General features: G+C 36.9%; 2 protein-coding genes across 2 annotated transcripts in view; one reads left to right on the top strand and one right to left on the bottom strand.

The window, feature by feature from the left end:
• Nucleotides 1-26,719, top strand: part of ZNF397 (zinc finger protein 397) — a 687,602-nt gene that overhangs the window by 95,797 nt on the left and 565,086 nt on the right. The window lies entirely within an intron of this gene.
• Nucleotides 336-26,719, bottom strand: POLI (DNA polymerase iota). The gene is made up of 12 exons (XM_079784012.1): nucleotides 26,657-26,719; nucleotides 24,982-25,104; nucleotides 23,299-23,463; nucleotides 19,312-19,464; nucleotides 16,989-17,225; nucleotides 15,684-15,862; nucleotides 14,620-14,711; nucleotides 12,045-12,175; nucleotides 8,367-8,572; nucleotides 7,615-7,710; nucleotides 5,303-6,142; nucleotides 336-5,057 (listed from the first exon to the last, which is right to left on the bottom strand). The coding sequence occupies exons 1-11, from the start codon at nucleotides 26,694-26,696 to the stop codon at nucleotides 5,321-5,323; spliced, it is 2,244 nt and encodes a 747-aa protein (XP_079640138.1). The 5' UTR covers nucleotides 26,697-26,719; the 3' UTR covers nucleotides 336-5,057; nucleotides 5,303-5,320.

Genomic DNA, 26,719 nt, shown 5'->3' with positions numbered 1-26,719 from the left:
GCCGCATGTGGCTCGTGAGCCACAGTTTGCCGACCCCTGGAATAGACTAAGGAATGGTATTACAAAAATAACTCATGTTTGGGGGGGGGGGGGGAATAGGGGAAAAATGACTCATGTTTGTACAACCTTACTTGTCATCCCCCCAAATTCCTAGATTCTCTATCTAACTCCAATAGAAGACTACAGGTTTATTTTCTAGGAAGAATAAAATCAGATGATCTTTGAACAGGACCATGCCAAATACAGTTAAGAACCTAGGAAGTGTAATAAAAAGAAGAGGATTAAATGACTATATGCATATTAAATGGTGAAAATTTCAGTCCCCCACCCCAACTTTGTTTCCACAAGACAGGAACATCCATAATCCAAATAGGTTATCTCAAACATCATCTTTGAGAAACATAACCCATCCAAAAGGAAAGACCTACTGTTACTGACTTCAGGAATTTCCCCCAAAATGGCCCAGCCAGATCATCCTGCATGAAATTTACAGTTGACAACTCCTGCCCAAACTACCAGAGCTTCCAAATTTTTAGTCCCACTCTTAATCAAACAAATAAAAGCAAATTCAAGTTCGAGGAAATCTTCGGAAGCCCTATCACGAACATCTTTAAAGATATCCAAGAAATAAGAACAGGATGCCATAGAAGGAACATTTAGAGAATAAGAATTTACTCTTTAAAGTTGATGCGTAAGGCCCTACAATTGCCCTAGCTCACTCATCTGAAGAGAGTTTCTAGGGTACAGTTTGGGCGGGGAAAGCCAGAGAACCTCGCAATCTGTGAATGGAGCAGAGTATTGGAGACGGGAGAGGCTGCCCAGAGAGCTGCAAAGACGAACTCTCGAGTCTTCAGCTGAGTACTGATTCATACAAGAAATTACCCAAGGGTGGGGAGGAACCAGCTGAAAGGTGCAAAGGGAAACATCTCCTGGGCCCACCTAGGACCAGACATAAGTCATGTTATGACCAGCCAGAGTAAAAAAACTCACGAATCACAGGTGACATAATGTCTTCAGAAGAATTTTACCCTGTAGTCGGGTAATATTATTTCTAGATTAAATGCTGCTTTGGTTGCACGTAGTAAAGTAACTTTATAGAGCTATAAAGCACAACTCGTACATATTTATGATAAAACAGAAACAATCATTATCCAACAAAGTAAAATGCACAACGCCTGCCATACAATTTAAAAAATTACCAAGCTACATAGAGCAGAAAAATGTGACCCATAATAAAGAGAAAAACAAACCAATAGAAATACATGCACAAATGAGCTACAGAAAAAGACTTTAAAAAGATTAATATTCCATATATTCAAGGATAGAGAAAAACTGAGTATATTAAATAGAAACATAGAAGATACAAAAATTAACCCAATTCAGGTATCCAGAGAAATAAAATGTCTGACATGAAAACTACACTGAATAGAAATAACAGATGAGATACTATGGAAGAAAAATTAGTAAAGCTGAAGACAGAGCAATAAAAGCTATCCAAAGGGAAACGCAGAGAAGACTGAAAAAGAAATGAACAGAGTATTAGTAAGCTATATGTTAAAAACATGATAAAAGGAAATCCGTAGCTAGACACACAATAAAAACTGCAAAGATAAAAGTGAGTATTTTAAAACAGCCCAAGAGAAATGAATTCTAAATCCACAGCTCTAAAGACATAATTTCAGAAAGTAAAAACAATTCTACTTTGAAGGAATGTCTGAGATGCAAGAAAAAAGGTGAGCCAAAAAAATTAAGTAACATGTGGGCAAACCTAAACACTGGCCATATAAAATACTAATAATATCAAATTTGAAAGTTAAATAAAGAACTGGAGGAATTTGATTAGAATTAATATGTTTTAACATCCTCATGTTTGCCATGAGGGTACAGATTTACCATTTTTAGATGTTAAGCATGTTAAATTTATAAAGGTAATACAAAGTACTTAGAATGTTTAAATTTCAAATCAGTAGAGGGAAAACATATTAAGTAGAAAACTCAGCCAATCCAAAAAGACAGAAAAGGAATAAGGATGGGAAAGAAGCATAGCACAGAACAAGGGAAAAATGGGCAGTAAAAAGTAAGATGGAAAAGTAAATCCAAATATACTTGTACTTCTGCACTGTGGTGGAACAGACATGCTTCATACCGAACAGACTCTGTAATTCATTGCTTGGTTTTACTGTATAAGAGAAAAGCCCTCTCTCTCTACCCTCACACAGAAGAAAAAAAAAAAAAAAAAGAGCTGAAACAAAAGCAGGAAAGGAGCAGGAAGCATCAGGCAAAAGGCTTGGAAGGTCGAGTTTACCCTAAAAGCAAATGGCCTGCAGATGACCTCTGGAGAGAAAACCTTAAGACAGCAGCAAGGCCAGGCGGCTCAAAGGAAGACCACGGCTTCAGTCAGAACCTAGAAGGGGTTAAAGTGGTGCCAGTGCATTGGCACGGCCTCGCTGGAAGCAAATGCAAGCCATCTCTGAAGGGAAGCACCCACAACTTAGGTCCTTTGTCTTCCCACAGCTTAGGTTGACTCACACCCTTAAGGAAATAAGCCAAAATGGTACACATCAGTGTCAGAAAGCTGAAACTTATAAAAATTTAAAATAGTATTGAAATAATCAGAAATAGGATATAAAATATTTGAGGTTTTTTTTAATAAGACTGTAATGAATAAACAGGTAGAAAAAGAATCAAATGAAAAATATACTAAAATTAAAACCATTTTTAGTGTTTTAAACAGATCAGACACCACTGAAAAACAAATCAGTGAACATAAGAAAGAACTGATGAAATTGGCCAAAATGTAGCAGATAAACAAGATAATGGAAAGAAGTAGAGATTAAGGGACATGAAAGGTAGAGTAAGAAAGTCCATCATTGTGCAATCAGGAGTCCCAGAATAGTAAAGCGATCTTTGAAGGGCTAGTGGCTAAGAATTTTAGAGAACATGAAAGATACAAGATATCAGCATATATCAAAGATAAATAAAAATAAATTCACACTTCCAAATATTATAAACTAGAGGCCTGTTGCACAAAATTTGTGCACGGGTAGGGTCTCTAGGTCTGGCTGGCGATCAGGGCTGATCAGGGCCTTCCAGCTGCCAGCCGGGGCCTTCCTTCATCCCACGCCACCCCCTGGTGGTCAGTGCACCTCATAGCGAGCGATCGGTCTCCCGGTCGAACTCCCATGGGGATAATTTGCATATTAGGCTTTTATAGAGAGAGATAATCTAATACTAAAGATGGATTTTATTAAAAGAAAACAACTTAAAAAATCAGATGCTGGTTTCTGGCTGAAATGATTACACAGATTATTAGAACTTTTTAAAAAAACAGATAATCTAAAAAAGTGATAAACTGTTTATAAGTTTAACTACCTTATCAGAAAACTACATGTAGAAACTCCTATAGATATTTGTATGGTGAATAAGTTCTGATGTTCTTGCTACAAGTTACTGCTTTTGATAATCCCAAACTCCCTGTTAAAAAATACTTGATTAGGAAATTCTTAAATTTCAAGGAATCTGAAACTTAGTTCAAACTTCTTACCTAGAAAATATTTTTAAGCTACCCTTTACTCACATTTTTGTACTTTATTTTCATCGCCTTTTCTTTGTATCTGCGAAGGTTATAAATAGGACTCCTCCAACAGCGCTTTGGTGTATTCTAGAAACATCCTGTCTTACGAATTAAAGGTGTCCACAATCTTATATCCAATTTTTAATCTGGCAGTAAAAGGTGAAGGCAATAACAATGGGAGAAAGAGGACATCCATCACTTTAGTAACTGTGTATTTGTTGTGGATATGACATTTTTATTCTCATCTACAAAATGTAGAGATGCACAAACATAACCACTGCTTTTAGACCCTACAGACTGGCCAGAGGAAATGGGCCTGTTGCACTACCTCGCATCCTTACAGACCCACTCTGCCTTCACTTCTAGTGTCTGTCCTTCCTTTCATCTCTCCGCATGGAAAGTTCCTTCTAGTTCTCTACATGTATAGACACCCGCCTGCCCAACTCCCCACCCTTTATTCAATAGTTACTGAACACCCTGTGTGTCAGACATTATGATGGGTTCTAGGTGTAATGAGGCATTAATTGAAATTTGCATCACTTTGCTATTTTAAAAAATTAACTTAAGCCCTGGCCGGTTTGGCTCATTGGATAGAGCGTTGGCCTGGGGACTGAGGAGTCCCAGGTTCGATTCCGGTGGAGGGCATGTGCCTTGGTTGCGGGCACATCCCCAGTGGTGGGTGTGCAGGAGGCAGCTGATCGATGCTTCTCTCTCATCGATGTTTCTAACTCTCTATCCCTCTCCCTTCCTTTCTGTAGGGAAATCAATAAAATATATATAAAAAAATAAAAATAAAAAATTACCTTAATAAATGGTACTACTTCAAAGATATCTACATTTTTAACAGGTGAGTTGGCAGAATTTATTTGGTTAATTTTTAAAAATATATATTTTCATTCATTTCAGAGAGGAAGGGAGAGGGAGAAATAGAAACATCAATGATGAGCGAGAATCATTGATCTGCTGCCTCCTACATGCCCCACACTGGGGATCGAGCTGGCAACCTGGGCATGTGCCCTGACTGGGAATCGAATCATGACCTCCTGCTCAACTACTGTGCAACAACAGCTGGGCTTGGCTATTTCTTAATGGGCTAAATTTCTTGAAATATTCCATATTTCACAGAAAAATAAAGTTATTTGCTATGGCATAGCAATGATTTGGCCAGTCTATTTTTTATATGCAGGCATATATAGTATATCTTTCCCCTCATTTTATGGGAAATGAACTAATGCTAAGATATATTTTTATTGAAAAGCAATATAAAATAGTTTTAGAAATAAGAGGAAGGTAATGTTTTACATTATTTCTTCTATTATGAATTTTTTATATTTTGTGTCAGAATTTACTTCCCATAACTATTCTTGCTTTAGAACATTTTATATTGGATTGTGACATTATTAAATATCGACTGGTGTTTAATTTAGATGAGCTTAATAAACTGCTAATCTGAGAACAACAGTCTTTCCCTTGTTTTTTAGACCTTTTTTCTTTTCTTTTTTTTTTTTTTAAATATATTTTATTGATTTTTTTACAGAGAGGAAGAGAGAGGGATAGAGAGCTAGAAACATCGATGAGAGAGAAACATCGATCAGCCGCCCCTTGCACACTCCCTACTGGGGATGTGCCCGCAACCAAGGTACATGCCCTTGACCGGAATCGAACCTGGGACCCTTGAGTCCGCAGGCCGACGCTCTATCCACTGAGCCAAACCGGTTTCGGCTAGACCTTTTTTCTGAACATGCTTTATTTATGTACATTGTGGAAATCTGATCCTGTTCTTCTCTTCCAATCAGCCAACAGTTCTTTTTGTACCTCTTCTGGAAGTTCATAGAAAACTTGAGGATCAACATCCGAAGGAAGAGTAATTTTCTCAGCAGTAGAATCTTGTTCTCTATTTTCTGCAAGTCCTTCCTGATGAGACGCTGCTGCGGTCGGTTGCTTATGGCTATCTGTAGTGCGGTTTTTGGAGAAAAGTTGTTCACGCTGCAAATTTGGAAATGAATGAAAAACAGATACAGTGGGGTTTGTATTTGAAAAGTGGAATCCTTGAGATTTTTTAGGTCCTTGACTCATTCGTTCATCTTTTAAGCTACTGTCTAAAGAATGTGAATAATCCTTTTGGCTAGACAGGTAAGAGGAACTGTTATTTAAGCCTGAGGTTCCTGGTTCACAGGGAGATGATGAGGATATCTGTTTGCTATTAGATAAATTACCTCCAGGATTTAAGGGACTATCTTGCTTTTGCTTTGTAGAAAAGAAAGATAATACTCCTCTAGAGGCTTGTAATGGACAACTCAAACTTCTTTTCCCTTGAACTTTTTCTCTAGATTTTCTAGACAGGATTTCTTCTTGAATATCTACTGGAAGCTGTTTAAAGACTTCTTGGTCAATACCCTCAGGAAGTGAGCAGAGTGAGAAATCATCACTGTTTTGATCTTTAGAAAAACTTATAGTATCTAGTGGAGACTCCCGAGTTCTTGGACTTTCAATTCTTCCAGTTGGTAGAAAATCCCAATTTGTTTTTTTGTCTTTGGAAAATTCCTCCATATGAGTATCTTTCATTTTCTAGAACACAAGGATAACACAATAATTTAGATATCTAATATCTTTAAATATTCATGCTGCTGAAGTGTGAATGTACCTTATTATCTGACCAACATGTTTCTATCCTACTCAATAACTTCAACCCTTTGGGTCAGCTCCCAACAGCTAGAGATGACTAATCCACCGCAATTAGTCACACCATTGTGTGCATCTTTACTCACTATTCCAGGAAGAGGCTTACTTCATAGATAGCACTGAGCCACCTGGAAAGGATCTTAACAACTGTGGATTCAAACTTCCAGTTCTGTGACTAAAAGAATGATGGCCTAAAAAAGTAAGTGATTCTCCGAGGGATAGCTAAATATTTAAGTATATATGTATAAATATGTATTTATAAATATTTATATGTATGCATAAAACATCAAGGACTAGTTTTCTAAAAATCCCTATTCTAAACTGTAACATTTAATGGAAAGGAAAAATATATACTTCCATGGTGAAAATCCAACATCATTATTAAGATATAACACTTTTCAAAAAATTAAATTTATTGGGGTGACATCGGTTAATAAGATTATATAGGTTTCAAGTGTACAATTCTATAATACATGATTTGTATATTGTATTGTGTACCCACCACCCAAAGTCAAATCTTCTTCCTTCACCATATATTTGATCCCCTTAACCCTTTACTTGCCCTTTTATATATTCATAAAATAAAAATTTAAAAACACCTTCAATTCTAATTTGCATAGTTTTTTACGTAAAGTTTTTCACTTAAAATTTTAAGCATCATAAAAATGTATACACAGCCGAAAACGGTTTGGCTCTGTGGATAGAGCATCTGTCTGTGGACTGAAAGGTCCCAGGTTCGATTCCAGTCAAGGGCATGTACATTGGTTGCGGGCACAACCCCAGTAGGGGGCGTGCAGGACGCAGCTGGTCGATGTTTCTCTCTCATCGATGTTTCTAGCTTTCTATCCCTCTCCCTTCCTCTCCGTAAAAAATCAATAAAATATATTTTTTTAAAAATGTATACACAGACAAATATAATTCAGAAAACATCAACACAGTAACTTCAAAATAAAAGAAGAAGAGATTCGGGCCATTGCCAGACACACACAAGGTGCTTTCACTTATATTTGCCTCTCTAATACCACTATACATTAATTCTCATTTTATAGATTACAAAGCAAAAAGTCAACACCTTTTAAAATTTCAGTTAATAGATGAAATAAAATTGGTCAGAGAAAAATAGTAATTTGAAGAGGGCACTTCATTATTTCTGTAACACTATTCTATTCTCATTTTAAACTTATATGTAAATAAAATATTACTAAAATTATACTGACTGATTAATAAATAAAGAAAAGCATAAAAACACTTTAAATTAAGAGTTAATTACAGACGCCCTAACCGATTTGGCTCAGTGGATAGAGCGTCAGCCTACAGACTGCAAGGTCCCAGGTTCGATTCCGGTCAAGGGCATGTACCTTGGTTGCAGGCACATCCCCAGTAGGAGGTGTGCAGGAGACAGATGATTGATGTTTCTCTCTCATCGATGTTTCTAACTCTGTATCCCTTCCTCTCTGTAAAAAAATCAATAAAAGATATTAAAAAAAAAAAGTTAATTGCAGACATGGACAATTTAGTAAAAGACAATTATTTTTTAAAGAAGCCCACATTTAGTAAATAGAGATTTGCTAAAGGGTCATACACAGGGCTTTGTTTTAGTCATCTGAAAATATGACTGGCCTTTGCCTCTCTACTGCCAACCTCTTATTTCTACAATTATAAAATTAGCAGTCATATTCTATCAATATTGCTATCAGAATTCAATTTAATGTCAAAACCAAGAAAATTTAAATACTTTAACAAAACACTGAGGGGGGTGCTGGTAGCTTATGTATAAATTAACAGACGAAATAATTTGATTTCTAGTATCTAAAAATATTTCCATATGTATGAGCTAATCATCATATTCCTGTATACAGTTATGAAATGTTTCAATATTTCCAAAACAGGGAATCTCTATAATGGTTTATTTTTTACCCAGTGATGCTTATGTTTTCTTCTTGATCACAGTACAGTATACTTATGAGTAGCAACTGTAATAGAATAGGTATTATATATACATGTAAGTCACTCAAAAAAATTTAACCCCAAAGAAACTCTAAATTATATCCGTTAAACACAAACTGAGACCTATAACTTAATTACACAAATCCAGTAACAGTGTACTTACAAAACTGTGCTTGCCAGAGCATGAAGTTGTTGATAATGATGGTGTTAAATAATAATCAATAGTCCCTTTCTTAGTAGTATTTAGTGATTTAAGGTTGCAGAAGCACACACTTAAAAGGGTAAGATGAAATGGCATCTTCACATTCACCATGCTTCGAAAAAGTTTCATAAGTATGTCAACCATTGAGGTCATCACATCATAACTTCCTAAATAAATGTTTAAGAAAACAGTATCTAAACACATTATAAAATAACTAGAGGCCCAGTACATGAAATTCATGCACTCGGCGGTCCCCTCAGCCCGGCCTGCGCCCTCTCGCAGTCTGGGAGCCCACTTGCCTAAGCCATCAGTTGGACATCCTTAGTGCTGCCACAGAGGCGGGAGAGGCTCCCGCCAACACCATTGTCACCAGCCGTGAGCCCAGCTTCTGGCTGAGCAGCACTTCCCCTGTGGGAGCGCACTGACCACCAGGGGGCAGCTCCTGCATTGAGCGTCTGCCCCTGGTGGTCAGCGTGCATCATAGCGACCAGTCGTTCCACCATTCGGTCTATTTGCATAGTAGCCTTTTATTATATAGGATTAACATTAAGAGTTTAATATAATTTAAATTAAAATCCTAAATAGATATTATTGGGACATTTTGACAGTATATATGGAAACTAGAACATCTCAACATTACTACCAAATGCCAAATGAGTAAAAGTTTTCAAAAGAGTTGAAATATGGAATATCTGGTTAAGGTAGTAATGACGTCAGGAAATATCCCCCTGTGTTATGCTCTCACATCGATGTTTCTCTCTTCTCCCTTCATCTCCCTCAGAAATCAATAAACTATTCTTTAAAAAGAAAAAAAAAAAAAACCTAAAGCAAGCAGAAAGAAAAAAACAATGAAGTTGAAATAAATAAAATAGAAAGAATAAAAACAGAAAAAACAATGACAACAAAAGTTGGGTTTTAAAAAAGATCAAAATTGACAAACCTTTGCTAGAATTACAAAGGAAAAAAAGAGAATACATAAATTACCAAAATCAGGAGTGAAAGAGGAACTTCACTACAGACTTCACAAAAATTAGAAGAATTATAAGGGAATATTAACAACTTCATGACAACAAATTAGACAACTAGGATGAAATGCATATATTTCTAAACGATACAAATTACTAAAACAGACTCAAAATAAATAACAAATCTGGATAAACAGTTAACAAATCAAATTTCTACTTAAAGATCTTTCTACAAACAAAAGCCCAGGACCATGAATACCCAAAACAATTTAGAAAAAAATTGAAGCTGGAGTACTTACACTACTTAATTTCAAGAAAGTATCAAGATAGAGTAGAACTGGTAAAAGGATAAACATATAGATCAATGGAATAAGAACGTCAAGAAATACATTTCTCTCCTGTCCCCAGGGCTGCTTAACGTCCCATGCCCAGCTCAAATCGGGGACCCGGGTAACAGACAGAGACTTGGCCGACAGCAGCTGCCCTCTGACTCCAACAAGAATTGTTTGAGTTGTCTTGTACCCATGGTGTGGGGAAGTGGATTTATGATATCTAAATCTAGCCTACCACCAAAAATGCTCAGGGCCTACTCAAGAAGGCAAATAATCCTTTCCACTAATATTTACAGGGTAAAATAAGATTGTTGTTAGAGTAATAAATTTGACAGTAAAATAGTAGTCAAGTTTTCAGGCAAATTTAAATTGGCTAGTTGAAACAAGCAAATATTCTAGAAAAATTAATTGTACTGGACAAAAAGGTGTTCCTCAAGTGTTAACTAAAATTTTTATTGGTAGTTCATCTCATGATAAAATTGCGCACCATGTAACGAACCTAAAACAGTAATATTATAGTGCAAAATATTAAAATTTAAAAGCCATCAAGACTACATTATAAAATTTTCAAAAGCCTCCTAATATTTAAATCAAAAAAGGGGGGATAGTAGAAGAATATCATGTAAGGAAAAATATCCTGTAAGTAAATTACATCTAGAAAATTAATACTTTAGAAAATTAATTGTAAGGCTAAAAGCAAGACACCCATGAAAAACACACAAGGTGTCAAAACAAGCCAGAGGAAAATCATTTGGGCAAAAAATGAAATAGGAGCCCAAGTCAAATTTATAGAAAATATTCCTTTATTAACTTTTGGTCGAGAATATGTTTGTATATTTTCAGAAAACAACTCTGAGACCATGTGGATTCCAGCAACGGAGAGGAATTGACAGGATTACTCCAGCCATGAAGACAGAAGAGAAGCAGTCCAGAGATGGAAGACACTGACGTCGCCTTGCTATACTAGCAGTTAGCAGCTGTGCGTCACTGCAGGTTGCCCAGGACCAAACCAGAGTCGGACCTGCATTACCACCATTTGTCCACCATCCAGAACTGAAATGTCATTGCTGACATGTACACATAAGGAACTGTTTGACATTGAAATTGGGACTCAAAAGAACTGTTGGCCCAGAAAGAAACTCACTACAGACTGATTCATTTGCCTGTCAGCATAACCATTATTGCTTGTCTCATTTTCGGTTCTTATAAGTGTATTTCTAATAGCACATGATCTCACTCATCTAGGGGAAATAATGAACAACATAGACTGATGAACAAGAACAGACCCAGAAACAAGGAGGCATGGATCAGACTGTTGGGCCTCAGAGGGAGGGTAGGGGAGAGTGGGGGTAAAGGGGAGAGATCAACCAAAAGACTTGTGTGCATGCATATGAGCCTAACCAGTGGTTAAGGACAACAGGGGGGTGGGGACATGTGTGGGGAGGGGTGTGGGATGGGAATGGGGGGATGAGGACAAATATGTGATACCTTAATCAATAAAGAAATTAATTAAAAAAGAATAAATATATTTCTACAAAAATGTTTAGTTTTTTACAAAGGTGTAATGACAGTTCAATGAGGAAAGAATAGTCTTTTCAACAAATTCTGCTGGAACAAATGGATACCTACACGCAAAAGAATGAACTAAGACCCTTACCTTATACCACACATAAAAATTACTCAAAGTGGATCTAAGTTTAAAGCTCAAAACTTTAAAATTTCTAAAAGAAAACATAGAAATATCTGTGATCTTTGATTTAGGCAAATAACTTTTAGATATAACACTAAAAGCACTATTCATAAAAGAAAATACAAACACAATGAAATGCCACTACACAGCCTCAAGAATGACTATCATAAAATAAACTGATAATACTAAATGTCAGTGAGAATTTGAAAAAACTGGAATGCTCATACACTGTTGATGAGAATGTAAACTGTTTATACCCACTTTGGAAAAAATTTAGCAGTGTCTTGGAGTTCAACTTACCATAAAACCCAGCAGATTAAACCAAAGTATATACCCACCCAATGACTTGCCAGCATCATTTTTCATAATAGCCAAAAAAAATGGAAACAATCTAAGTGCTCAAAAAGAAATTACTTCATACCATATAATTACAATAGTCTTTTTTTTTCTGAACTTGGGAAGCATTCTTATCTCTTTACTTTTATTATCTATTAAACAACAACCAAGTTTTCTAGTGAAAATTTCTGATGAAGAGTTTTAATAGCTCACTAACCCCCTGTGAAAATCCTCTATCTATGGATCATATTTCTAATTCAAAATTTGCTCTTTTAAGAGTCTAATTAAATTAAATTATTAGGAAATTAGCTCCTACCTGTCCCTAACTTCTGAACTATGTGGGATGGAATAGAGCACTGACGACTCTCACGGCTACAGTGCTTCTCAGACGAATACCGACGGATTGTTAATCTTACTGTATGTGGCTTCCTTCCATCTTGGCATACTCTAAAGATAAAGAGAAAGGGGAAATAGCAATTTGAAAAATATTACCTAAAGATTTTTAAAAACTGTCAAATTAATTTATAGAAAGATGACAGATTTAGTAACTAAAACAAGTATAAATACAGTTGATAAGTAGGCAGTAAGCAATAAAGATCCTGGACTAGCCCAAATAAATTATGCGAAGTCTACACACTAACGCTCTGAAATTTTAAGTGTAAGGCTCTCAGGCCTCACTCAGAATTGAGTGCTATCAGAAAAAGAACAGAAATAAGACGTAATTATAACAAGCAATTTTATAATCCAAGTCCAAATTATAACTAAAAGCAAAATATTAAAATCAACAGGAAATTAAAGGAACAGAGAATCATTCACTGACAGAAACCAATATATGGAAAGTGACAGATTTTTACACATATTTTAAAAATACAGGATCACAAAAAGAAAAAAAAATTAATGAGATTACTTTTGTCAAAGAGCACTCCCCAAATAGACCCAAGAGAGCCAATAGTAATGTCACCACTATGTTCCATATTAAGCAATAATTTGAAATATCAATTATGTATTATATTTAGGAAGTACATATACATGCATCCTAAAGAGTGTTCCATCCAGCCCTGGCCAGCTAGCTCAGTTGGTTAGATCATCCTCCTGATACACCAAGGTTTAAGGTTTAATGCCCCATCAGGGCACATACAAGAATCAACCACTGAATACATAAATAAGTGGAATAAATCAATGTTTCTCTTTAAAATCAATAAATACAAAATTAAAAAAAAATTAGTGTTCCATACAAATGGTCTTGGTTTTGGATGGAACACTAAAACAAAGGTTTTAATGACATAGATAGAAATTCACTTAAAGAATAGAAAATCTGCCCTAACTGGTTTGGCTCAGTGGATAGAGCGTCAGCCTGCGGACTGATAGGTCCCAGGTTCGATTCCGGTCAAGGGCATGTACCTTGGTTGCAGGCACATCCCCAATAGGAGGTGTGCAGGAGGCAGCTGATTGATGTTTCTCTCTCATCAATGTTTCTAACTCTCTATCCTTCTCTCTTCCTTTCTGTAAAAAAAATCAATAAAATATATTTTAAAAAAACCAAAAACAACAAAAAGAATAGAAAATCTAATTAGAGAAAATACATGTCATTAAAGAATAACATTTTCCTTTTTTTTTTTTAACATTTTCCTTTTTATCTGTATGGCAATGAATTAAAAATCAAGTACAAAATACAAATATTGTACACTGTTAAATATACTCAAATTAAGTATTTTGAATTAGAAAATTTCCATTTCTGTAATAAATAATATTCTCTTAATTATCACAAAATGTCTTGATTGCTGCTTTACTAAAATAATAAATATCTTAAACAGTTTCTGTAAACATATTACTAATTTAAATATTTTCCAGTTAAACTTGTTCTAATAAGTCAATATGCAATTCAAAGACAATGATTTGATTCCTGTAACTAATTAAGACATACTATAAAAAGGTGATATTCTAAGCAATCTAGAACTATTGCCTAGAACCTGGATTAAAAATTAGATGATTTTATACCTCTTACATATCTACATATACTCAGGAAGGAAAACACATTCACACACATGATTATTTTTTGCCAGTCACTTAAAAGGTATTACACCTCAATCACTGAAGTAAGGGGCCATGGTACAGAAGAGAATGGCAAGCAGAGAAAAGGGTAAATGGTTAATATTTGGTATCGCACAGGTTTACAGCACCTAGACTCGTTTCTGGGTTGATTCTTCGAATAAGAGAACCTATAAAAGTTGTAATTCTTGTGGTTTTTCTATGTGCGGAACTATTTCTAATGGCCAGGCTTTTCATAATAGTCTTCTATTTAGTTGAAGCAAAGCAGATGACCCACTTTCACAAGCATATTCATGGGCCCAGCCTGAGTCATATCACTGGAGCTGGGTCATTGTCAGCCCCGCTTGCATGCAGCAAATGATGAGCTGCATAGAGAACCACACTGCATGTGACAGCGAAGTTGTAGGAAATTTCACTTCATCAGTTTCTGCTACTTAGAGTCATCCATTTTCTTTCACACAGAGTAAGGCTAAGGAGATATAAGGGTTCTTCTGCTTTCTCTATCGTTGTTGCTCTTAATAACTACCTATCCTCAACCATTATAAATTTAGAGGTGCAGGAATTCTAGAAAAATAGATAAAACCCCCTTAGGTAACTACCAGCAGCTTAAGATTCACAATATAACCACAATGTTACTAAAAACCAATGGAACTAGATGGATTAAATTTAGTTAAGAGCATCTGTTACTACCTTTGCAATACCTTATAATGTAGAGAAATTCAGTGATAAATGATCTATTGTTATACTGATTAGTCTCTAGTTAATCTGTAAGTTCCAAGACAGAACATCAAGTATTCTTTCCAGTACAGAATATATAGGATATGGAAAAATGGAAAAATCACCTGTTCAAAAGACTAGCAAGTAATTCTTGGATCTTACTTTTAGCTTCGACTTCTGATGAACATTTTTTAAGTGAATCTTCTTCACTAAAGGACTACCAAAAAAGCACAAATAAGGATTACTGTACACCCAAATAAGCATATACAATTACCAGTGTATATGTCAGGTAAATCAACACAGCCTTGACTAACTTACCTCTTGTGCTTAGTTTGAGCCACTTACTAGTAGTTTACTTTTATATTAACTTTTTTTATCTGCAAGTTATCATACTCCACTAGAAAGTGCACTGAAAGTCAAGAAAATTTTAAAGCTCTAGTAGCAACTCCAAGCTTTCCTGTATGATTACAACAAGGCTCTTACTCTCCTAAAACTTGAATTTAACCTTGGGCAAGTTATTTAACTTTTCTAACCTATAGTATCCTCATCTTTAAAAAAAAAAAAAAAAAAAAAAAAAAACTAGAGAGGAAGAGAAAGAGAGGAAAAGGTTATAAATAAACAATAGAACTACCTACCTTGAAGGTTTGTGAAAATTAAATGGGCTAATGTACATGGAGTACTTAGTAAAGTGCCTGTCACATAAAAAATAATCAATCAATATGAACTAGGTAATTAAACTTTTCTCCATCTCCTAAATCATTAGACTTCTCTAAAACCAAGCCTTTTAAAAAATATATATTTTATTGATTTTTTACAGAGAGGAAGGGAGAGGGAGAGAGAGTTTGAAACATCGATGAGAGAGAAACATCAATCAGCTGCCTCCTGCAGACCCCCTACTGGGGATGTGCCCGCAACCAAGGTACAACAGTGGTCAGGGTGCGTCATAGTCGGTCGCTTAGGTTTTATATATATAGATAGGCTATCGGCTAACTTGAGATTGAAATACTAATTCTTAGATTCAATTTAAGAATATTTTTAAATATATTATAATAAATTAGCTTCCTCACAGGAAAGGGATCATGTACTAACCTAACAAGCAAACTAGATTAGTAAAAACAGCAATAAACTAGAAATCTTTCTCAAATAACGTGACAACCAGTAAGTACTCCAGTAAAATGTCATTATGCACCTGAGGTGGTCCTGAGGGTGTTACAGGAGAGTTATCTTCTCCAAAACTGAGCTTCTGGATACGCTGAGCAATGGGAATTCCTAATTCCTTTTCTAATATTTTGGAGGAAACGGTTTGAAGATCATGCACACTACTGATACCCAGTGCTTCAAGGCGTTTGGCAGTTTTATAGCCAATACCTAAACAAAACGAAATGCATAGGGTGTTACATAGCTTTCTCCTTAAAATAAAGCTAATTAAAATACTGTCATTACTGTATCAACCGTGTCTTTAAATTCCATAATGAATATTTTGCTAAGATCAAAGTTCATTAAAAATTAGATTGTTCTTCTTCTGCTCAGGGCCTTTGAGTTATATGAACCACTTTGAAAACCTAACACCCTAATATGTTTAATATAATATAATGAATATAGAGAGAACCAATAAATTCAGTCTTGATAAAATTAGATTTTTACCATTTCTTGCTTCTTTTCAGTCGGGTCAAGTTTCTAAACTTTTTAAATCTCCATTTTCAGGCTAATGAAAATAGGATTCTACCAAGTCTCCTATCTACCTACTCCAGGACCTCTGTGAGGATCAAATGAGATGAGGCATGTGAAAATGCTTCCCTGGCTATAAAGCAAGTCAAGTTCCTGGGCTGAAAAAACTCCAAGGAGGCTAGTCGCTAGGGAGAGGAAGCCGGGCGTTGCTATGTGACATCATTACCCGGCGCCCACAGAGACTGTTTCCAGGCTGGGCTGTGGGCTGCATTTTGTGCCATGGGTCTTGGCAGCCTTGGTTGCGATTTGGTGGGATGTTGCTCTGGGGTGGTGGTGGGGCCTGTGTCTCACATGGGGGAAGCTGAGTGTTAGTTTTATCGGCGCCAGGTTCATGGTGCCATGTATTTTTAAATGGCCAGTGCGTCATGGCAGCTCCTGCATTGAGTGTCTGCCCCCTGGTGGTAAGTGCGCGTCATAGCTTCCAGTCGGATGGATGGACGCTTATCTTTTCTATATATTGATAATCCTCAAGTAGAGTTAATAAAAGACCTCTTCAGATGCAATGTACAGTATAAGATTATGAACCAGGGATTGGAAATAAAGGACTATACACTTCCAGTTATAGCTTTCATGATCATATTCAAACTATACAAAAGTAGGTGAAACTAGAAAAGTACTTTTATATATTTCCTAATACAGATTCCCTCCAAAGAACATTAGCTTGTTTGGTTTTCTTCAAGAACCAAGTATATAGGCTCTAAGAATTAACTACATATATCTATAATTTTTCAAAAAAATATATACTTTTCAAATATATTTGTCTTACCAGGCATTTCCTTTATGTGTTTCAGACTATGAATGAGATCTTGAGAACTTTCAGGTAGTAAGACTGTTTGTTGATTTGGTTTAAAGATGCCAGAAACTAGTTTTGCCAGTAATTTATTGGAAGCCACTCCAGCACAGCCAGTGAGACCCAGCTGATTGTACATGGCTTCCCGCATCTCTGCCGCAATCTGAGATCCAACAAGTAGTCTGATGTGCAAGACGTCATGCAGGTTTATAGCTATAAAAACAGCCAATGTCATTAAAAGAACCCCAAAACAATTTAATTTCCTTTTTTACAAATGAATTTTATTTACAAATGAAGGTTTATTTAACCTAAATTCAATATTCCACCACCACCATACTGCCACCCACTTAACTAATCTGCTTTGTTCTTCACTGGAATTCTGTTAAGTAAGTAAATAACTACAGGGAGTGAACTCTAAGGGCCTGTGATAGAGAATGCACAGACGTGCTTAATGATGAACAGATTATGAAAACTCATCTCTCATGAAAAATTTCTACTGACAGCAGTAAAACTTTTATATTCCTGTTTATCTATAGTTTTAAAGAACTGAATCTAAACTTTATGTACTGGCTGTATGAAAAACAATTTTAAATCTGTCCATATTTAAGAGATCTCTTATGAAAAGTGCAGGGAAATTATCTAGAAACCAATCTTCTTAGATGTGAAAATGGTCTTACAATTATATGAGACAATCCTTATCCTCAGGTGTACTTACAAATGAAGTGTTATATTGCAATTTACTTTCAAATGGCTTGTCAATCAGTCAACCAATCAATAAAGAGCAAGATAAAGCAAATATGAAAAATGGTAACAATAGTTGTATGGACAAGAAGAGTACAATGAGTGTACTCATTGTATTATATTCTGTCAATTTTTCTGTAAGTCTAAAAATTTTTTAATAAAAACCTGTGGGAAATAGGAAGAATTCATGAAGAATTAGACATTTTCTTTTTAGGTTATAAAACCTAGCTCTCTGTATTATGTTCCAAGCAATAAAGTCTGAGTTTGCTTTAAGAATTACATAGAAACCTACTTGGAACGTTCTTGCTACTTAGTCTTTGTAAGTGACAAGAGACCATAGGTACAAAAGATGGAAAAGCTTCATGTCTTCTTCCAGAAGAGAACTGTAGCTCTCCCCCTTTTCTTTAATATCAGGGAGGTGGAGAACTAGATCGGAGATTGATCACCAGCTCTCAAAAATCAAGGATGAGGAAGCACATGTTGAAACCTAGGAGCAAGATGGTCAGGGCAAGTCTTACACAAAGCAGAGTAGCTGTCTTCCATGTGGTATAATGTGGAAGTCACCAGCAGAGTTGCATATGTTTCAAAGTCTAATTAAATAGTCACTAGAGATATTGCAGCTGATTTTCAAATGCAAATGTCCCTGGAAATACCATCAGCCATTTATATTTTAATCTGAGAAGGAAATGAACCATCCTGCTTTCATGCTAACAGTTGGCAAAGGTTATCTGAACTAATGAAGTAGGAGCTTGCAAGAGATGGCAGGTAGGCCTGGATGAGCTTCCACAAGGGTTAGCTCAGGGGACAGCATGAGGGTTTTGGTGCCTTGGGGGACTGGAAGCAAGAGGAGACAAAATCAAATGTATTTTGGTCTACCTCAAAATCTTGCTTAAAGATCGCTTTAAGGCAGTGGTCGGCAAACTGCGGCTCGCGAGCCACGTGTGGCTCTTTGGCCCATTGAGTGTAGCTCTTCCACAAAATACCATGGCCTGGGAGAGTCTATTTTGAAGAAGTGGCATTAGAAGAAGTTTAAGTTTAAAAAATTTGACTCTCAAAAGAAATTTCAATCATTGTACTGTTGATATTTGGCTCTGTTGACTACTGAGTTTGCCGACCACTGCTTTAAGAGAATAAAGTTATTCTAAAAATCCTATTATCAAGCCAACTCCTGTAACTTAAGAGGTATGAAACTTAAAAAATGGTAATGCATGGACCATGTCAGAGAAATGAAAAGTGCACAGAGCACTGAGCTACATGAGCAACACCTAATTTTAGCCATCTTAGATTACTGAAATATGGCTATACCTCCAACAAAAGCCATAACATTTTCAGAAAGTCAATTAACTTAACTCACAGAACATTAAGCCAAAGAAGATATAGGCATAACCCGCAGACACAGACAACAATAAGGTGATGGCCAGAGGGATGGGGGGGGGGGGACAAAGGGGTGGATGCAGGTAGACAAAGGGGGGGAGGGGAATGGGGACATCTATAATAGTATCAACAATAAAAATATAAAAAACAAAATAATAAGTAGAATAAATAAGAAACCACTTACACTGATTATTGTATACATGACCCGACACAGTCAGCGCTGAAAGGTCATCACTTGGAAGCTGCTGTAGTCTCTTGTCAACCATTTCTGTTAGATCCACAAAATTTTCATCAAATCCAAGTCTCTCAACAACTGGACTAAATTCTTCCAACAACTCTAAATTTAAATAATATTGGAACACAGATGTAACAAGTTATAACTATAATAAATTTAACTATTTTATGCTTACCTCAAGTATGTTGTTAAAAGTTTCACATATTCACAGTTCCACAATATATTTAATAAAATCCTCAGTTAACTGGGATTTTTTTTTTCTGTGTCACATTTTTAATAAAGACTATATATTTCTAACAAAGTAAGTCCAAAAATGATATTCCCTGGACAGATACTCATAGCAGATTTAGCGCAATCTCCTATACTTATAGTTACTATATTCTACATTAAATATCAATGGTTATCGTTAATATGATCTTGAACCAGTGGGTCAAAGAATGAATTATGGTCTGCTTAGAAAAGCAAAAGCAATAATATATTCTAGCTATATTTTCCACAGGTGTTTCTAAAGACAAAACAAAAAATTATAATTTCCAATTATTACTGAGCCCAAAAGAAAACTCACTTGATTTTCCAAATACACCACAATTCAATATTTTAATTACCCATTCCCCAATTTATTCCTTAAGGGCAGAGATGGACCATGATTTACATGTATTTGAATGTCTAGCATCTAGAAAAAACCTAGTCCTTAAGTCAAATGTTTTTTAAACTGAACTGAACCAGGATTTAATATAAATTCAAAAGGATGATCTATTCTCATTTTTAGGATTAAGACTAATAAACAATTTAGAAATCATTGAGAAGAAACTTCATTTCTCTCTGAATTATCTACTGATACCAGCTGGATAGCAGAAAACATTTACTATTTTTTTCATTTCTGAGGCAAATCTTTACAATTTGGGAATATCTAACACTCTCATACCTACTAACAATACGTTGGGACAAAATCATGTGCAACATATAGCAGTATTCAAAATTTTAAATGCAAATTATCTCTGATCTGGCAATTAAACTCTTACCTTATAGATATCCCCATAAAAGTATGCCAAAATTTCCATATGAAAATGTCTACTGAAGCATATATTAGTAAGAGCAAAGAGTTGGTAACAGTCTAATAATCCATCACTGTTAGAAAAACCATAAAATTCATCATTAAGACCAAAACTTTAAAAAAATATATATTTTTATTGATTTCAGAGAGGAAGGGAAAGGGAGAGAGATAGAAACATCAATGATGAGAGAGAATCATTAAACGGCTGCCTCCTGCACGCCCCCTACTGGATATTGAGCCTGCAACCTAGACATGTGCCCTTGGCTGGATTTGAACCCAGGACCTTTCATTCCGCAGGCCGACGCTCTATCCACTGAGCCAAACTGGCTAGGGTAAGAACAAGACATTTTTTAATACAAAGAGTTGCTATTAATAATTATGCAGAGACATTAGGCATAAAGTGGGACATACTGTCTTCATATCACTAGAGGACTGGTTAAGTAAGTATAAACAAAATTCAATGGAATACTGCAGTCGTTAAAAAGAATGAGGAGGAGCTACATGAATGGCATGAAAGACCACCAAGAACAAAGGCAAGATACACAACTTTCTGTATCTTACAATTTCTTCTGTATATTACTAAAAATCAACTTCGTAATATTCAGACACACAATTCTGTATAGATGCACAAGTGCTATTTGAGGAATATAGTCTTGTCTTTTCTGCATGGCTGTCCTTCCTCCCATTTCAGCACCGCCTCTCCCATTCCAGAAGGTAACTAATATTAAAAACTTAACCCTAGCTGGTTTAGCTCAGTGGACAGAGCATTGTCCTGCTGATGGAAGGGTCCCAGGTTCAATTTCAGTCAAGGGCACATGCCTGGGTTGCGGGCTCAATCCCCAGTAGGAGGGCATGCAGGAGGCAGCTGATCAATGATTCTCTCCCATCATTGATGTTTCTCTCTCTCTCTTCCTTTCCCTTCCTCTCTGAAATTAATAAAAATATATCTACACTAATAAAATAGAAAGATGCAAATTGACTGTACATCCACGACGCCCACCAGCCAAGCAGGAGTATGCAAATTAACCAAACAAAGATGGCGGGTTAATTTGCATACACAGGCGCGGAGTGAATACTGAAGGCTCCGGCCTGAGTGAAGAGTGAAGAGCGAAGAGTGAAGACTGAAGAGGCTTGGCTTCTCCGCTGTGGCCGGAGTGAAGGCCTGGGACCCAGGTGCCGGAGAAAAACCGGTGCCAGCAGCCAGGGGAAAGAAGGCCTATTGCATGAATCTTTGTGCAACGGGCCTCTAGTATATTTTTTAAAAAGTTAAAACTTAGTATATACCCTCTCATATTTATCTTCCTGTTCATATATACTTGTACACACTATGTGGGGAAGGGGTTTGTGCTATCCTATATAATAAAGCCTAATATGCTTAGTGTCCAGTCGACCTGTTGGCCATTCAACCAATCAAAGCATAATATGCTAACAATATGCTAAGGTCGCTCAACTGCTTGCTATGACGTGCACTGACCACCAGGGGGCAGACGCTCCGACCGGTAGGTTAGCTTGCTGCTAAGGTCCGGTCGATCTGGACTGAGCAAGACGGGCTGGACACGCCCTGGAGCCCTCCCGCAGTCCCACCCTGGCTGGCCAACCTCCTACATCCCTCCCCAGCCCTGATCATGCACTGGTGGGGTCCCTCAACCTGGCCTGCACCCTCTTGCAATCTAAGACCCCTCATGTTGAAGAGCCGGTTTTGGCCTAATCCTGCAGGCCAGGCCGGGGACCCCACTGGTGCACGAATTTGTGCACCAGGCCTCTAGTTGTTTTATACAAATGGATAAATGTGATATACTTTTTGCATCTTAACTTTTGCTCACTCAACAAGGTATATAAATATACGGCACCTATACATCCTTTTTCTTTTTAAAAAAATATATACTGTTGATTATATCACTGGGTTAAAGAATATAATATGTAACTTTAATTTCTAGATTGCTTTTTCATAAAGGCTGTTTCTACTTTTTCTCACATTCTTTCTTTTTTTTTGCAAGTATGATGGATATAAAATCTTAATTTACTAATTCAAATTTCCGTAGCCAATAATGAATCTGAGCATTCCTTTTTTCCAGGTAATTACTGGACATGTATTTGCCCTTTATGTCAGGTGCCCATTAATATTTTTGTCATTTTTCTTGAGCAATTTTGCTTGTTAGTTTGTTAGCACTTTTAGTTATATTTAAACCTTTCATCTGAAAACTGCTACAAATACTAAATGAACAAACAAAAACAGAACAAAAATACAAATAAATATAAAGCTAGTTTTTAATTATGTTAAACATTACAAAAGCCTCTCCCAACTAACATTAATGCATTAGCCTATAGCATATCTCTCATAATTAATTTAAATTAAAAATTAAAATATTTGGTCCCGGCTGCAGTGGCTCAGTGATTGTGCGTTGACCTATAAATCAGGAGGTCATGGTTCAATTCCCGGTCAGGGCACATGCCTGGGTTGCAGCTTGATCCCGAGTAGGGGGTGTACAGGAGGCAGCCAATCAATGATTCTCATTATTGATGTTTCTATTTCTCCCTCTCTGAAATCAATAAAAATATATTTTCTTAAAAATTAAAATATTTGGCTTTCTTTAGTATATCTTCCCATTTCTTCACTATTAAATACTGTTTTACATTTGTTCTTATATTTACATGACACCATTCATGACAGACTTCAAACTTCTTTTAACTTTACATTTTTTGTCAAAGTTATTTATATAGTCATCCTCATAAATATTTCAAAAAGTGGGCAAGACCTAAAATAAAGTTATTAGCAAAAAGGAACTGACTTATGGCAATTTACACTTATTAAAATATTCATGTAATGAACAGGCCTCCTATGTAAAAATTAATGGTAAAATAACATTGCCTATAATCTGTACCTGTAACCTTATACGATATCTCTCTGTAACGCGTCAAGTCTTCTCCATTAACTAACACCAGCTGTGGACACTTTTCTTTTGCATCTCTTACATTCATAAGTTTCTTTACTCCAAGTTCCCTAGCTTCATAGTTGCAGGTAACCACCAAATATTTCTGCTGAACACCTATAAAAATAAATATTTATGAGAAAACGGAGCAGAATTAAAGAAACATCTTGAAGTATAATTTACTAATTCCATCTTATAATTGTAAGTTGTAAGGCAATCTGTTTTTATAAAAATAAAAAGCTCTAGCCCAGCCGGTGGGGCTCAGTGGTTAAGCGGCAACCTATGAACCAGGTCGCAGTTCGATTCCTGATTAGGGCACACGCCCAATGGGGGTGTGCAGAAGGCAGCCAATCGATGTTTCTCTCTCATCGATATTTCATTCTCTCTCTCCCTCTCACTTCCTCCATGAAATCAATAAAAAATACACTGAGTGGCCAGATTATTATGATCTCTGAACGCATAATAATCTGGCCACTCAGTGTATATCCAATATAATAAAAGGCTAATATGCAAATAGTCCCCTTGACCAGGAGTTCAACCAGCAGGCACGCCAGCCAACCGCCCATGTCCCCTCGCCCTGGCCTGGCTGGCCGGACCCCACCCATGCACGAATTCATACACCAGGTCTCTAATATATATATATATATATATATATATATATATATATATATATACACATATATATATATATACACACACACACACACACACACACACACACACACACGCACGCACACACACACACTGAGTGGCCAGATTATTATGTGTTCAGAGATCATAATAATCTGGCCACTCAGTGTATATTTAAAATAAAAAGCCGTATCTTGGTTTAAAAATACAGCATCCATTCATCGAAGTTCTATAAGTAAAATTTAACAGAAATTTACCACACATCAATATATTCTATGGAGTTTCAGCAAAAAATACAAATAAAATCATTATGAAATTTTTCCAGGCAATACAAAACCAGAATAATTTATACTGAATTAACTCTATATAACTCTAGCCCATGATTTACCAAAAAATAAAGCAGATGAAAAATAACAGTACAATTACTGGTGCTGCTAGAAAAACTCACTTATTTTCTGAGTAACTGTCCAATGAATATAAAGCAAAGTTCTGTTAACACGTGTCAACCTACAGCAATTATCAGGGATCTCCCCCAATAAATGTTCTAATTATTGAACTATTCTTCCTAGCCACCTACAGAAAAGATTCGACAGTGCGGGGGCATTCTGAGCCCCCTCCTTATCAAAATGATTAAACCATGATCTACAGCACCTATAGAAATTCTAGTTTAATGAGTCTTAGTGGCTTAAGATTGCTAAAAATCTGCTTTCTCTTTCACACAAATTGACTACGTGTTTACCACCATAAAAATAATGTTCACCTAAAATATGATAAACACAAGTACATAGAAAAGAAAGTAAGAGGATTGTGTCAAATTCACCATTTATTAAATGAGGCTTATAAAGTTTACACCTGGTAGTGAAGCAAAGATTCTGTCCATAAAGCACCTTAAGAACTGCTTCCAAAATCTTTCTAATGTGGTTAATAAATCAGAATACAATAAACATAATAAATGAGTGCTAATCCTCTTATACAATGAAAAACATTCTCGACATTCATAATTACCTAAAGGTTTGCCCTTTAGTTCCGGATTTGAGATCATTTCTACTTGTGCATAAAAGCAATCCAGGTCCACATGTACTATCACTCTGGATGAAGAACTTCCTGCTGGAACCACCCGATCATGAACTGATCAAACGAATGCAAAGAAAAACATATATTCAGGCTGCTTATCATCTCTGAGCAACTGGCAGTTCCTTACAACATGGTGACTGAGGAAAAAAGAATGCAGAGTGATTTTAAAAGTCCTTTCCGGGATTTATTACATCTGTCAAAACATCTAAAAATTACAAAGACACGCCAAAACCAGTTTGGCTCCGTGGATAGAGCGTCAGCCTGCGGCCTGAAGGGTCCCAGGTTTGATTCCGGTTGGGGGCACATCCCCAGTGGGAGGTATGCAGGAGGCAGCTGATCGATGTTTCTCTCTCATGGATGTTTCTGGCTCTCTATCCCTCTCCCTTCCACTCTGTAAAAAATCAATAAAATATATATTTAAAAAAATACAAAGACATGAGAGCAGCTCCATCTACAGTAGGATCTCCAGCCCTGTTTACTTAGCATTTCTTTGTGCACTGTATTTTTCTCAAGAAGTAATAATTTTGAGGGGCGGGGTAGTAAAAACTTGATTAATAATGGAAGATGCAAGAGGTAATCCTCTCACTTGGGAGTTGATAGTAAAATTTAGGGTAAATCGGAAGGGGCAGAAAAGTTTAAACACTGATTTCAACCAACTTAAAAATTATTCTATGTGGCATGTCCTTACATTAAAAAAAAAATCAGAAATACAAAACTGCAGAAGGCAATGTATGCGTTCCAGGGGGCTATATTTAGCTCCCATAAGAGAAGGATTGTGATTCAGTGCTGAATCACCAGTGGCTGGCATATCATAGACCACCAATAAACGCTTGCTAAATGGAAAGAATGCGTAAATATTTCTTGGATTAAAAAAAAAAAAAAGCTAATGTCAGGGGGGACGGGGAGGTGGGGATGGAGACTCGGGAAAGATGAGATCCCAGCTGTTAACATCAGCTGAAAAATAAGACAGGTGAAAGGCGATGTGATTATCTGGTTTGGATCCTGGGACAGGAAAAAAAAAATAGAGTGGGGAAAAAACCTGGTAAAATGTAAATAAAGCTTGTATTCAGTGAATAGTGTTATGCCGATATTAATTTCTTAGTTTTGACAAATGTACCACGGTAAGATAGTAACATTAGGTAAAACTATTTCTCCAACTTCTGCAAATCTAAAATTATTCCAAACATTTAAAGTTTTGTTTGTTTTTTTAAAGGGGGGCAGAAAAGAAGAGCCCGGGGTGCGGCGATGCAAGGCAGATCGGAGGCTGGACGAGGGACACCAGGGAGCGATCACCGCGCACGGGCCTCGTGCTGGGTTCCGAGCCCAGCCGCTCCTCCCGGGACCGCAGCCCTGACGCCTGCGGGACAGGGTCCCCCCTCCCGGGAGGCTCCTCGGCTCTCAGGGGGTCTCGGAGGGGCACCCTCAACGTCGACGAGGTGAAGCCACCCCTCCCGGGTCCCAGCCACAACACACCAGGCAGCAGACAGCCGCCCTCGTGGCCGCGCCAGGAGCCACGCGGGGCGGGGACGGTCACACCCCAACGGCCGCCGCCGCCGCCGCCCCGGGCGTCCGCCCGCCCCGCCCTGCTCCTCGGGCCCGGGCGCACCCGGCGAGCCCACCGACACCCCCGCCTCCGCGCGTTCCATGGCCCGAGCCGCGTCCTCTTCCT

The sequence above is a fragment of the Cnephaeus nilssonii genome (genome assembly GCF_951640355.1).
Source record: "Cnephaeus nilssonii genome assembly, chromosome: 11".
NCBI classification, from domain to species: Eukaryota; Metazoa; Chordata; class Mammalia; order Chiroptera; family Vespertilionidae; genus Cnephaeus; species Cnephaeus nilssonii.
This window is presented reverse-complemented; position numbering and strand designations above follow the sequence as displayed.

Coding starts and splice junctions, on each gene's coding strand:
- POLI (XM_079784012.1), bottom strand. CDS start 26,696: ATGGAACGCGCGGAGGCGGGGGTGTCGGTGGGCTCGCCGG. Junction 25,105..26,656: donor GGTGTCGGTGGGCTCGCCGG/GTGCGCCCGGGC, acceptor TCGTTTGATCAG/TTCATGATCGGGTGGTTCCA. Junction 12,176..14,619: donor CTTGCTAGTCTTTTGAACAG/GTGATTTTTCCA, acceptor CTTTATCTTTAG/AGTATGCCAAGATGGAAGGA.